At 46.4% G+C, this 14,416-nt stretch overlaps 4 protein-coding genes across 4 annotated transcripts; 2 read left to right on the forward strand and 2 right to left on the reverse strand.

Moving 5' to 3' along the window:
* Positions 1-2,640: 2,640 nt before the first annotated feature.
* On the reverse strand, positions 2,641-3,342 carry RhiXN_11947 (molybdenum cofactor biosynthesis protein; the record flags this gene model as incomplete). Its single annotated transcript, XM_043331762.1, has 3 exons — positions 2,641-2,934; positions 2,997-3,085; positions 3,165-3,342. The coding sequence occupies 3 exons, from the start codon at positions 3,340-3,342 to the stop codon at positions 2,641-2,643; spliced, it is 561 nt and encodes a 186-aa protein (XP_043186523.1).
* A 603-nt stretch (positions 3,343-3,945) lies between these two features.
* Positions 3,946-7,815, forward strand: RhiXN_11948 (phosphatidylinositol glycan, class N protein; the record flags this gene model as incomplete). Its single annotated transcript, XM_043331763.1, has 19 exons — positions 3,946-4,102; positions 4,161-4,211; positions 4,265-4,281; positions 4,337-4,484; positions 4,579-4,612; positions 4,663-4,750; positions 4,805-4,970; positions 5,033-5,240; positions 5,322-5,424; positions 5,473-5,503; positions 5,559-5,754; positions 5,806-6,187; positions 6,244-6,434; positions 6,486-6,615; positions 6,667-6,775; positions 6,828-7,242; positions 7,296-7,310; positions 7,362-7,546; positions 7,604-7,815. The coding sequence occupies 19 exons, from the start codon at positions 3,946-3,948 to the stop codon at positions 7,813-7,815; spliced, it is 2,838 nt and encodes a 945-aa protein (XP_043186524.1).
* Positions 7,816-9,032: 1,217 nt separating this feature from the next.
* On the reverse strand, positions 9,033-10,262 carry RhiXN_11949 (F-box-like protein; the record flags this gene model as incomplete). Its single annotated transcript, XM_043331764.1, has 1 exon — positions 9,033-10,262. One exon carries the CDS (start codon positions 10,260-10,262, stop codon positions 9,033-9,035), a length of 1,230 nt encoding a protein of 409 aa, XP_043186525.1.
* Positions 10,263-10,644: 382 nt separating this feature from the next.
* RhiXN_11950 (heat shock protein HSP70 family protein) lies at positions 10,645-11,919 on the forward strand (the record flags this gene model as incomplete). Its single annotated transcript, XM_043331765.1, has 1 exon — positions 10,645-11,919. The coding sequence occupies one exon, from the start codon at positions 10,645-10,647 to the stop codon at positions 11,917-11,919; it is 1,275 nt and encodes a 424-aa protein (XP_043186526.1).
* Positions 11,920-14,416: the final 2,497 nt, after the last annotated feature.

Genomic DNA, 14,416 nt, shown 5'->3' on the forward strand with positions numbered 1-14,416 from the left:
TTATCGGCGAATTTATTTATTATGCTTAATGCGCACAACTTAGCGCTTTGGAAGGCGGTTCTGGTGTGCTTTTCCTCAGAGGGCCTAGTATTACCACATGGGGTACAAATGGGAGCTTTCTGTTCAGATATTAAAATGAACATGCGCATATAATAGCCAACATTGAATAACGGGGGCGCCTGTAGCAATTGCAGTAGCAAATGCAGAATATACAATCTGGGGGGCTGGATGCATTGTGGCTTCTGCCTCCCCAACTTGAGTAAAGCATGTTCCAAATCATCACAGTCCGATGATCTCATTCTGCATGCCGAATTCTTAAATCAGATAGATTCTATTAAGGCTCGAAACTCCTCAAGTTCTCAGCTAACTGAGCGCCGCCTTGTCCTCGGCGCATGGCCCATATTCAATTAGCTTCGAAGCTACTCAACCGAATCACCAACGGTTGGGACTTGCGCGGCCCTAAGCTATAAATATTAAGCTGGGGCAGCTGAAGGCCTCCTCACTTTGCATCCTCCCTCTACAATGCGTTCGCTCATACCTGCCCTAATCACCTTTATATGTTCTGTGCTGCTAAGCTCTGCATCTCCTACTCCCGATCGTTCCTCGAACTTACTGGAGGAGCGCCAATGGTGTTTCACTGACCAATGCATCAAAGACTGCTGCACGAACGCAGGATGTAACGGTGAGGCACAAACGATTAATAGCTGGTTGTACTAATACCACTGTGCTTAATGGACATGTATAGCTACCGGTGAACCATCCCTAGTGCTCACACACACAACTAGTACTCTCAGCTACAGGCAAACCATGCGTCCCGGACCTACCGTAGTATTGATCTTGTGCTCTGCCATCATGGTCTTGTCTTCTCCAGCACCTCCATGCGATCTAACTCCCGCTGGTTGCCCGTGTACTTATTCATCGTGCGTGCAAGAATGCTGTAAACGGGTTGGATGTAATGGTAAGTACCATTTTGATCTTTGGTTGAGATAAAAGAGTTAAGGCCATCACGGTATATGTATACAGGATCCCTGCATTGTGGTAACAGCAAGGTCTGAGACGAGAATTTAAACAGCGATTTATCTGGCGTAATTACTGATATTGAGCATTTTATAGTGCTCTCGCAATGTCTGTCAATGCAACTGTAGATATAATTAGGAAAGCACCAGAGGCGGAGGAAAGTCAGAATCAAATGCCTGTATCCAAATTGGTTTGACCCTGTATGCAATAATGTAATGAGGTAAAATAAACACACCCCTAAATATTATATACCATCTGCTGTAAAAGCTCTTTTGCATACCCACCAACTCACGACTTGAGTGGTTACCATGGTCCGACTCGACTGGCAGCCAGCAACATTGCACAGCGCGCTTCCAGTTTGGGAAAGATCCTTTACGCCCGGTCAGATATTGATGCGGTGCTATCACCTGGATCTACGCGCCCCGCGAAGGCCCGTGCCATTCCCGTGCAGCAAGGCGGCAACCTAAGAAAAAATAAAAAGCAAAGCGAAAATATCCCTATATGATCAGGAGTGCTTTGCTCATGTGGTCAAGCACCTTCTGCTGACGATCATCACGCCAAGATTCGAGCCAAAGATCAAGGGACGGTCTTTATAATAATCAAATCCTTCCTAAGCAAGGGGTGTCTCTTGGCAATGCGATGCAGATTATGTGGACCCGGGGAGATCAGAGAGGTACGTTCTATACAATTTCAAGGCACAAGAAGCGCCGTCGAGAGAAAGGAGGGAGGGGGGAGCCGAAGCGCGTTCGGCGAACGTGGAGGGTGGGTATGATCGAGACCGCTTCTGAGAAGGGGGAAATGGAGAAAAATGAATTCGGTCTTGGTCTTGGAGGGTCGTGTGTAACATGTGATGGTCATGAGGGGAGGAGGGAAGGTCATGAGGCTTGGGTTCTTGCGTTCGCGAAGGATGGTGTTGGAGTCGGCAACAGATGCGTGTGACTCGTAGGTGTGGTTCAATCAGAAAACTAAATATAATGTTCCAAGTGGGTCGTCGATATCATGATGACCCCGACCCATAGGCGAATGATAAATAATATGTAGCACTTTCATAGGTGATCATGAAGCCTCGATTCGGCCTAATCAGACCACTGGTGTACCTAGATTTTTCGCTCTGATACTATGCGGTTCACGTCGTTCTCGCTGCTCTGGCTTGCTCCTGCACTCTTGATTGCTGCTTCTCCTGTCCAACCTGGAACAGAGGGTCTAAACGACCTTGGTGCGCGTGCGCAGTGTTCTCCAACTGGGCCATACAAGGTTTGCATAGACTACTGCTGTAAGGGCGTAGGTTGCAATGGTAAGTAACTCGGAACTCTTGTTTGCACTGGGGATAGTGTTCATGTATTATGTACTAGGTTTCTTGAATTGTGATCGTAGTACGGTTCGTATACGAGTGTAGACGTCAATTTGGGGATAGAATCGCTAATGAGTCTGTTTAGTGCAACTCGAACGGGACTTGCAGGTGTAAATGCCAGTATAATTAACTGGTGACTTTATTCGATGGGGTGCGCGACAGGGCATACATGTGTATGAAACTATCCAGTATCATACCCAAAGGTATTCAACTTTGTAGTGATCGTGTTCAACATATTATGCACAATGAATATAACGATCAAACCAAGATGCTTACTTTGCTTTTTGAGGAGGGAAGTTTGCTTTCCAAACCGCCTCATTCGACGGGTCGCCCTCTGCATACCACTCCCGTTTCCATATAGGAGTCTTCATCTTTATTTGCTCCAAAATCCATTCGCAAACGTAGAAGGATTCGCGTCTGTGGGGGGACGTGACTGCGATCACGATCGAGGCTTCTCCGACAGGTACTTCCCCGAGCCGATGGTGGATTGCGATTAGGGTGAGTGATGCTGCGTCGGTTGGAGCAGGGGTAAAAGAGGTAGGTCCAAAGTCGTGGGGTGAGACTTTCTATTACCCAGTGTTAGATTTCAGCTGTCGAGGATTTGTGTGGGTGGACGTGTGAAACGCACTAGGTTACGAGCATCCGTGGCGATTTTAGCCATGGATTTAATTGCGAGTTTGGAGTAGGCCTCGTATTCTAATCGTGTGACTTGTTTTCCTGTGACGATAGGTAAAGTGTAAGTTAGCAATTAGACGCATGAGTGATGGTCGCATTCGCAAACGAACATGTCTATTACCATTAAAGTTATCACGAGTGGTTCCTACAAATACTGCGAGTGCGCCAGCTCCGTTGTCTCGGACAGAGTCCATAATATTGTTGATATTGAGAGAGGTATGGGAGAGTGCGAAAGAGTCTCCTGTTAGAGGCTCAGAGAATTCGAGATCAATTGATTCGGACGGGGCGGTATTGTTCATGGCTGTTAAGCTGGTATAGGTTCGACTCAGAGAAGCAAAAGGAGTAAGAGAGAGCGATGTAAATGCTCAGTAAATGCCAAGCTGAATTAAAAGGCCCGAGTAGACAGTGGTAAATCCAATAAAACGAGGGGGCTACGAGCTCCCTAGGATCAGATCAACTGAAAATAGATAGACCAGCAATGAGTAACAAGCCTCACAAAAAAGCTATAGTCACGAATCGATGTACCAAGTAAACGACGCGTCAATCACGATTGGTGGTGGTTGGTATTAGCCGTGGGTAGATCACCTGGAAGATTGTATTGGCAAAAGCATCTGTGGGACCGATGACGTAATCACGATCGCGTCGCGGGCCAACCGCAACATGCGAACACACACGACCTCGCAGATCCTCTGGCTCGGCCTAATATTCCATGTAGCCTATATCTACTCTGTATTCGACTGCTATTTCACATCTCCTGTTGTCCATGGCATGCAACAGCATCGTATTTCTGGCCACGCAACGCTCCTAAAAAAGCACCTGCCAAACGTGTTGTCTTGATAGTTGGTGTGTATATAAATGTCCGAAATTTGTTAAATGATTTAAGAGTTTACTGCTGTTAGGGGATGGACTCCGAGCGACTTGCTGTTCAATGTCAACCCATTCCCGAATATCCGGACTCTCCCTTGACTGTAGCGCCATTCCTTCGTTCTGTTGCTTCAGAGCGCGGTGCTTTTGGAATAAGTCACACCCGAGTTCCTACTGAAAGTAGACCTGGACGTGGTAATATTGAAATCTACATTTAAGAGACAGAAATTGATGGTGTGGCACTAACAAATAGACGTGGCGCTAATTGGAGGGATGTACGAGGACGTTTCGGCGGTCACAAAAGGTCAGTGGGAGCAATCCCATTTGTGCGTCACTGACATCTCTCCTATCTACAAGGCTGGAAAACCAATCCCGTACGCTTGTGCTTTTCAAAAGTTCTGTCTCCATGGACTCATCCCAATTTCTCAGGTTGATTTCGACTCGGTCTTCAACAAATCCGCTCATACGTTTGCGTATGGATCGCCGGATATTGTCCCGATGTTTGCTCGTGGTGTAACTCCCGAGGATAAAGTTTCCAGCTGGTGTTACGACGAAGAGGATGAAGACTTTACTAAAGGTAAGTACTATCCATGAATGCATATTGTTCAGCCTGTCAACTCGTTTTTCGCCATTTTCTGCCACTTTTGTCTACTTTTTTTTCTTGCCCAAAGATGCCAAGGAGCTTGATACTTGGGTACTAACCCGGTTGAGAGAAACACTTCAAAATGCCACACAGCACCCCGGCTCTGCATTAGATCGAGCTTGCGTCAGGAAGGAGTGGTCATTTTCCTCCATCTTTTGGGGTTGGATACAACCGGACATAGTTATAGACCTTTTTCAAAGGTGCGTACGATATTTATAGTACAGCTAGCATCAACTCACCTCCTTTCATCGTAGGAATATATGCAGAACATTATCCACGTCGATGCTATTGTGCAGGAAGCGGAAAAGCTGATCAACGACTTCTACGCACACGACGATGAGCCTGAGAACGAGTCGCGCACAGCTTACGTTTTCACCGCCGACCACGGTATGAGCGTAATAGGAAACCACGGTGATGGAGGTGAGTGTTCCCGCAAACGAACAAATGCGGTTCCTCTCATAGACTTTCTGCGTTGCGTGTAGATCCCGACAATACCCGCACCCCTTTAATCGTATGGGGCTCTGGCGTTCGTGGACCCGTGTCGGACCCGAAACCGAACTCGACCCACGACTCGTATTCTAAACCCGCATGGGGCCAGCCTTTGACTGATCTTGCGCGCGCCGATGTTCAGCAAGCGGACGTGGCGGCGTTGATGACGGCCTTGTTGGGCGTCGACTGGCCAATGAACAGGTTAGTTGTACACCTTTTTGGTTGTTCTAAAGCGTAACCCACTTTGTTTTTTGTTTGCTTTTTTTTTTTAAAAAAAAAAAGTGTTGGAGTAGTGCCCGGTCTTGTCCAGGGTCCTGGGTATCTCAAAGAGTCTGATAAGCGAGGTGATGAGCAGATGGCTCGCATTGGAGTTGCGAATGCACGAGTAAGGGATTTTGATGTTCCCAAAAGATCACTGCTGACTGTTCTCAAGGCTATACTGGAGCAATATCGCGTCAAACACAGTATGTCCGTTTTCTGTTTAGTTTAAACTGGGTGCACTCAACCCCGATGGCTCAGCGATCAAATCCAAACATCATCTACGCTACAAGTCTTTCCCTCCGCTTGAACCTTACGCTGGAGGCGCGCTACCCCCAGGTGCACTGGAACTTCGTGAAATCGAGAGATTGTTGGCTGCGCAGGACTGGAAAGCTGTACGGCAAAGGGCCCAGCATCTAATTGACATTACACTCGAGGGACTAGTATACTTACAGCGGTGAGCATACATAATTACGGTCTAGGATGATTAGTACTCACGATATAGCAGCTATGACAGATACGTTCTTCGGTTTATCGTCACTGCTGGTTATATTGGATGGATGCTCCTCTCTGCATTACACGTTCTCCATACACACGTCTTGCCTCCGAATCCCGTACTGAAATCCACCGATGATACCGGCATCTCTGTGTTGGACCTCTTGGCATCGATGGTTTCCCTATTTACGGTCGGAATATTCGCGTACCAACGGTCTCCTTGGACGTACTACCTCTACGCCGCATTTCCGATCTATTTTTTCCGGAGCATACTTCGGGAGGGGAACGCCATGTACGAAACGCTCGCACAAGAAATGGACTGGGGTACCTTCCCGACTCCCGAAGAAGTGTTGGCATGGGGCATCGGCTCGTTTGCAGTGCTCGAGTGTATGACGGTGAGATGGATTTCCTCCGATTCTTGACGCCGCATATCTGATGCGTGTTTTCAAAGCTCGCATATACCCATCGAGAACTGTGGACCGTCTTGTTCGTGATTATTGGTGTCGTCTGGCCTGTTCTTTCGTGGCCCACAGGGTTTTACTCTCAGAATAAACGTCTCGGTTTGGGATGGACGATCAGTTGTCTTGTAAGCGGGATATTCACGGTATTGAGTGTTGAGAAGACCGAGAGTATTTTCCTTATGTAAGTGTGTTTGCCTCCTCGTATAGGATTTGAGCTAACTATGTATTGTAGTTCTCTGGGAGCGGGGGCGATCCTTATGTTAGGTTTAGCTGGGGACTTGGCGGTAAAGTCTGAACTAGGCAGAAGATCCTTTTCTTTGTCGTCGATTATTCATAGGCCAAGAGGATCAGTCCAAGCGCAAGTTCGTGATTTATTGAAGGGCTAGACTGATTGATCTAAACGGGTACCCCAGATGATACTTGTTGTAGCTGCATTAGTCACAACGATCAGCTCGGTCCGGAGTTTACAAAACAAAGAAGGTCTACCCATCTTGAATCAATCGGCTGGATGGGTCATCCTTGGTGAGGTTCGATTGTCTGAATCGAAGTAGCATTACTAAAGTGTTGTCGGTAGTTTTGAGTGTCGTCCTCCCTATCTTTCTTCCGCCTAGCGTTTCAAGTCCCAGCTCCAAGCTTCAGCAGTACTTCCTTGCCTTTGGACCACTTTTTGTTTTGTTGTCGATCAGCACCGAAGGTCTTTTTTATGCCTCGTTCAGCTTGACGTTGTTCCTTTGGGTAGAAGTCGAAGCCAGGCTCCATCAAACGGCAGAAAAGGCAGGGCCAAAGCGAATTGCCCCCAAGCCCGTAACGAAAAACATTGGATGGAGGGCAGAGGCGTTGCGTCAGGCACTAGACGAGGACGAATCGGAACGTCCAAAGGTCATCAAAGCTCGTGCTCCCAGGCTCTCACGTGGACTTGCCGGAGCTGACGTTCGACGAGCGTTATTCTTCCTTTTCTTTGTCCAAGTGGCGTTCTTTGGAGCTGCAAAGTATGTTCTATGTTTTATTTCTCTTGGCTTTCTGTTGACATGATTTGTGGTAGCGTGGCGTCGGTCTCGTGAGTCTACTTGGGGTTTATTTTCTACCCTTTACTAATGGCTATGTACAGGTCCTTTTACCTTGAACCTGTCTATCGACTTATACCAGTCTTCAATCCGTTCTTCATGGCTTCGCTGCTGATCTTCAAGATAGTCGCACCCTATGTGATACTATCGACTATGTTCGCGACTTTGAACAAGAGAGTTGCTCTTCCTTCGTTCGCGTTATTCAAGGTTGCCTTGGGCTTAACTGATGGTAATATGATTACTTGGTGTTCCTGGAATATCACTGATAAATGTGACCCGCATACAGTCATGTCTCTGACATTTTTCTATCTGGTACGCGACACAGGCTCGTGGTTGGAGATTGGACAAAGTATCTCTTTCTATATTATTACTTCACTTCTACTCGCGTGGAGTGCAGGTATATGCGCAGCAGGTGACTGGTTAATGAAGGGATCAGTACTGGGAGATGAAGTTTCCGGTAGTACGAATAGATTGGACACTTCGAGGAAGTTTGACTGATGATGGGATCACATACGCCGAGAATAACGCAATATAAATAGATTTTTTATCCATTGCAAAGCCGGTTTGAAAAATAGATTGTCTCACATGTTTGGTATGGTGTTATTTCTTGTGTGCTTAGTGGGCTCCCTCGCTTCTACATGGTATACACTACAGCCTAGCTTAATTTCTGACCCTGTATCATGTAGATCTCCACCAAGGTCACGATAACAAAGTTCTGACCCAAGTATACGTTTGGAAAGGGAGAATTTCCCCATAACTCAGTTGACGAATATTGGAACAGACGGCTCATTGTGCCCTGCACGATGGGATGAACTCAGGAATCTCCCCTATATATGTTACGAACTCATCGGTTCAGTTTCTGACCCTTAGTTCACCCCTGTGCGCCTCCGTGTTTTGTATTATTGGCTTTTGGGCGCAGATGCCTGGGAAAATAAGAGCATAATATAGATAAACCATATTTTGGAGATTTACCATGCACGTTGTTTGATATTGCGGTTGTCTTTGCCAGAGGAAATAAGCAAGCGATCCCGTCCCTACTGGGATATCTGTGTGGCTGCTTTTAAAAACTTGGTTGATCCGACGGCGGAACCTCATATTATCTTTTGGGCAAAACAAGTCGTCGTTCTGGGGGAAGACAAACAGTCCAGATCGGCCCATCCTTCATCATCATTTTGATTTGACAACGACCCACGACATGGTACAAATTGCGCTTTCATTGTAATACGTAGATTTACTGTACATGTATGCATATGGTATTATCGGCTTCAACGTTGACAAAAAAAAGTATATAAAACGTCACTCAATACCACTCGTGACCCTCAAACGGATTCGGTTCGTCAAAAGAACGGAAATCGACAATCGAACAATGCTTCCGTAGTTCCCTCTCAAATGGCTCCTTTTCTATTGGCATTTTTCCAGATTCGATAGCATGGTCGCCCCATATTATGATCGCTTCGACGTGAAAGGTCTGAATAATGTGCTTTAGAACGACCCACTCCATGCGACACCCGTTCAAAAGATACAGGGTGCTTATAGTCATGGGCGTCACGGGAGCCCTCAAACCCTCTTTCGATCCTTCACCAAACCAATCGGTCAAACCCAGTGTGTGTACGCGCGGTACTAATCGAGAATTTCGCAAGTTGCACATAATCATCTACGCTACTGCTCTTATTCTCGTGACGTTGCAGCGCGCAAAGAACTTTTTGATTTCGCCATCAAATAACAGGGGAGGATCTTTTTGTGAATTCGCCAACATCGGGGTTCACGACAGAAACGCAGAGGGGCTTTGGGCCTGGAGCAATTAGTTTAAGGAAGTGGGTAAGCTGGGGGCGATCCCATGTACTAGTGATCAGAACTTCTAGATCGGCGAGTGATATTGGCTTCTTCGATGCAGCCGTAGAACCTCGAGCAGTGATCTTAATTCCAAACTCCAGAATTCTGAGTTGTGGGCTAGCCTTGAGGATGGTCACAAATTGAGATTCAGTCATTGAGCCCCCTGGGATTAAAGGAAGTCGGAGCTCGACGAGCCCATGATATATTTTACTAGACCACACCGGATAAAGTCCTTTCAATCGCAAGACATCGACATTAGCCCAAAGATCTTCAAGACTCTGTTCGGGCACGTCTAGCAACAGCGATTGGTGTGTACGCGTGTTATCTGCTGATTCAATCGCCTGATAGTGATCGTACTTCCCCCGCTTGAGGATGGAAAGCTGTCTGAGGGTTCCCGGCACAAAGTGAGCGAGGCATGAGGTCAAGACTGCACGGCAGAAATTCAGACTGATCGTTCCCGCATGCATACCCACTTCGAGTTCAAGAGACCTTGTACGATGTCCATTCAAAGCTACGAATTTTTCCATTTCGCCTGTGGTTGTAACAAGGTCGAAAAAATCCGAAGCATCGATGTGCAAATCTAGGAGAGATTTCCCGGAACGATTTATGGATGTTTCTAGTCGGGGAATGGATTGTGGATCGTTCGCAATATCAGGAAATGAAAAGTCGATATGCGACCAGAGGGAAGAAGAGGAAATGACAATACGTCGCCAAAAAGAGCAGATATGAGATATGACGACAGGTTGGTCGGGATAAGACCCAGAAACCTCCTCTTCATTGTATTTCTTGCGATAGCCGCTGATATTGCACCATTGGGAAGCCACAACTATATGGAAGATTCGGGTAAGAACCTCGATGGGAAGTGTGTGTATAGGGACGATCCTAGAAGAGCAGTTTCTAGTTTGGCAGATGGCAGCTTTTGCCTGTAGTATCTTTGTATTGCAAGATGATATTTGTGGGAGCTCATTTTCGATTTTGTCCAATAGCTCTTGGGGGACATCACGAAGGATTTTTGTTTCCAGGTAGGACTCGCGGATAGTGCGGCAGATATTGAGGTAACGGTCTACCGCAACCTGTAGTAGTTCTCCTGCGATCTGGAGCTCACCTAGCATATCGGCCAAGGCTATCATTGGGGCGTTTTGAGACTGTTACCAGTACAAGACAAAGCTACCCTTGTTGCGTAATTTGCAATTCTAACCAGAAGCGCCGTTTACCAACCTGTACCTCCCAACTTGGAATTCGGGAACACAGCGCATTCAAACTCTTCACAACCTCGAATTACTTGGTTGTCGGTGGTCTTGAAAAAATCGATTAAGCCCTTAATCGCTCCTCCTTATCCTTTCCTTCCCGGAATATTGTGATATGGAAGAATTATTCTCATTGAACACCATTCATAGGCTGCTTCAAGTCCTATTGTGTGTTCTCTTACTTATCCCGCCAACAACATGGTCCTATCAATCTAGCATGTCTGGTGCTTCAGTTTAGTCCTTATTCATGAACACTATATTGATTCTCTCCGACTTGCTCTGTCTAGCGATTGGGATTAGTATCGATAACCATGATCGATTCACAGTTGCTATCTCGGGTGACGACATGCTCTTCCATGGCTCCTTCGAGGTTGGAGAATCTTTCTCTGTGAACGTTAATTTATCTGGGTCTCCGACATCACATTTAAAAACCGGCCTATTTTGGTCCACTCTGACAGCCGAAGGTACAGACGCGTTAAAATTAGCGAACACTGTTTTTGCGGCACTAAAAAATTCAAGCGGTAAGTATGAGGAAGTCCATCAACGATATCTTGTCTCTCATTTCATTGCCTTAACTGAAATCACAGACGCTTTATCTTCCTCATTTAGTTCCTGCGTTGTAGCATCGCCCCTGGCACTGTCTTCATCACAAAAGGATTTAATTGCCTCGGTCTCCAAGGAGGTGTTCGGCTGCGTAGATGATTCCCTTGTGATTCGAGAGTACGCTGCTATTATCTACGCACTGGATATCGACTCCAGCGAAATCGAGGATGTATCGATTGTGCTTCTTGCCCCCAACAAGTTCACATATATTCTAGGAGAGGATTATTCTACCACCGTCGTTATTGACACTTTCCCACCTCCCTTGGACTTGGATCTCGTGGTTTCCAAGTACGATGTGAAGGAAATCATAGTGGCCCGGGACTCAGACGAACCAGAGCTTGGGCAAACCTATGGAGCAAACAAGATCCCCATCCGATACGAATCTGATGATATCATCGCTCGAGGAGCCTTGATTGTAGCAGAGAACGCATTACCAGTCCCGCCTGTTTCACTCCTTTCTCTTCCACTAGGAGTTGCGCTCCATGGAGCTATATCGCACCCTGTCATCCCGATGTTCGCAGTCCTTCCTCAGCACGTCAAGCTTAACTTGACAACAGTTCATCACAACCAACGGGCCGCACTTATCGAACTTTGGGAAGGCCCGCGGGCTCGTGCGACAGATAATCTCTTCCTCACCAAACTGCGTCTCGAGGACATTCCACCTGCCCCAGCAGGAACTGTATTGATAGAAGTTACAATATCTGTAGAAGATTATCCAAACAGGGTCAGAGTCGAAGCGGTCGAGGTCACATCTGGAAAGAAAGTTTCAACGCTGGTACAAAGAGATGAGCCTGTCTATGCTGAAGGAGTACTCGATGAATACCAGGCCGCAAAAGAAAGGTTCGCCGAGGAAGATGCGAAGCTTAGAGAGAACTGGAACAAAAATCTTCCTCATCAAACTCAGGTATGGTCACTTTGATGTACTATTGACTTGAATTGACGCCTCGAATCTGGTTGTATGAAGCCAAACGATGCCGTTCAACTGGTTTTCAATCGGCCAGCGAGACATGAAGAATTATAGTAACTCACATTGCCTACGCCAGGGTATGAACATATTGAATACTCTTGTAAAATAAAATGATTTGTCCATGCGCGGTGCATAAGAGTTTGGCGGCAATACCTTTCTCATATAAACATTTAAACCGACAACCTCCTTTTCCAAAACAGAGACGTGAGCAATAAGTATGCCAAAAAACACGCAAATAAGAGAGCACCCGTTTTGGGGTCATAGCTGACTTTGGTGATGCAAGCCAAAATTGATTTGATGTGCGTTTGGTGGTCAGCTCCTGGCATCCATATTAATCAAGTGATACGAAATAAGCATACCAAAACTCGGCCAACTCAACCCTACATATCTCTACATGCCCCCATCAAGTTTCCAACTATTGGGGCTGAGCGTACAAGGAGGGTCCTCGTCTCCTGGTGCAGTGGAACATGTTAGCGGACAAAGTCAGTAGGTAAAACTTGAATGGATGTAACTCTTTCAATTGGTAGGTAGTGGCAATATGTGCATCCTAGTTGCGCTGGATATTATATCGTATGATATCACCATCACCGCTTGATAGAAAATAATCAAATGGGCCAGCTATTTATTCTATCGACCTGTACCATATATACCCAACTGGAATGACACTAGTGTGCCCAGTTTATTTGCATCCATCTATGCGACTATATCGTCATAGGCTAAGTGTTCATGTTTTTTTTAGACCCAGTAAGAACATTGATCTCAATAGGTGGCTCGCCACGCTTCCCAATCTAAAGATCTGTTATCTTAACTTATAGGAGCAACGGGACGGCGACCACGGTAGGATTATAGAGGTTTGGAGTTAGACAACGTCAACGCATCTCAGAACAAAGTGGCTACATTGTCAAACTACATCACTATTTCGGGCTCGTTCCTCAGCGAATGTCGCACGACCTCATGCCAGAGACCCTGACCTAAACTGTCCGAAGGGGCAAATTGTTCATTCTATAAGATACGTATCGCCTTCACTGCCAATTCCACGTTTTTCAAACCCAATGATGTTCCCCAGAAGAAGTATGGTAAGCCTCTGATCTCTCAGCTAGAACGAACAGACTTGTGCAGGAGTTTGGTGTGTGTAATCGTAATGGTCCATGTAATCTCGTACAACCCTGGTCACAACTACCCTATGGCACGTGATAGCGACTATAAGCCGTGTCCCTCGATCTCATCGGAGCAGCTCGGCTAATCGACACACTCCCCAAAATGCACTTCTCGTAGCAGGCGATCCGGGAATTGACTTGAACTAGTGACCAGCGCCTGGTCTGGACTTATGGCATGTCAATGACTACACATCTCGACATCTCGACATATGAGTCGGACATTTGACATCCAGAAACCGAAATGACTTTGTGTCCTAAAACGCGTTGGCTGGGATGACGATGTTGGCCCATCAGGCACGTCAATCTATGGCTGATGGCTCAGATCATTTGGTAGGATTGCAGGTGTACCGGAACGTAACATGCCCAAATACACTAGCACTTATCTGAGACCTCGAGTTCTTCCGAAACCCGGTTTGGAAATTGTGTATATTTATTCGGCACAAATATCACTCTTTTCGTACTAGCGAACCCATGAGGGCTGACACTAGGCTCGATCTTCCTTCACTCACCCTCGAAACCCGGATACTCGAATTATTCGTTAAGGTGAACAAAGCCTGTCGCCTCTCCATGTCTTCTGCCTCACGTATGAATTCAAAGAACCGGCGGAAGAGCCAAAATAATTTGTTGGCTCAAGGTGTATTAGCGAGGAAAATGTTTCCTTTGTGTTGTCGGTGCTATCTCGTGCACCGATAGGAGATGGAGAGTATAAGATGAGAGGGTGAACTCTCCGGTTCAGCAAGATAGTATCAAGCAATCTACCTGACTTCAACCTCTCATCCACATACCTACTCACTACTCACCCACCCGCACATTCATTAATCTATACTTTATCTCCAAAAATGGATTTCGTCTTCACCCTTGCATATATCCTCCCCTTCGCTCCCTCCACCGGAGCAGTTGAGGATCCCGAACACGATGCTCCCAAGGATTATGAGAGCTATAACTACTGTGTTGTTGCGTAATCTATACGCACCGGAATTCAGTGTCTTTCACCGTAGGTTTACTTGTCCTATCTAGCGCATACAGTCACTAATCCTTACTCTAGAGGCAAACCTATAGGCATTCCCACCATTCTCTGCTGCTATTGATTTGGACTCTTTTTCGTTCTTTTCTCCTTCTGTTGCAGTGCCGTGTGTGCTAGTCACTCCGGTACTAAGGCCATGTAAGACTCTCAGACTTGTATTTTGTTGGTCTCTTGCGCCAGTACACGAAGCTTTGGAGTTGTTTATATCTCATATCAGAGCCGAGAGCCTGGATCTTAACTTGGCACTTCCAAGAAACCCTAAAGAGGC

Source organism: Rhizoctonia solani, chromosome 15 (genome assembly GCF_016906535.1).
Source record: "Rhizoctonia solani chromosome 15, complete sequence".
NCBI classification, from domain to species: Eukaryota; Fungi; Basidiomycota; class Agaricomycetes; order Cantharellales; family Ceratobasidiaceae; genus Rhizoctonia; species Rhizoctonia solani.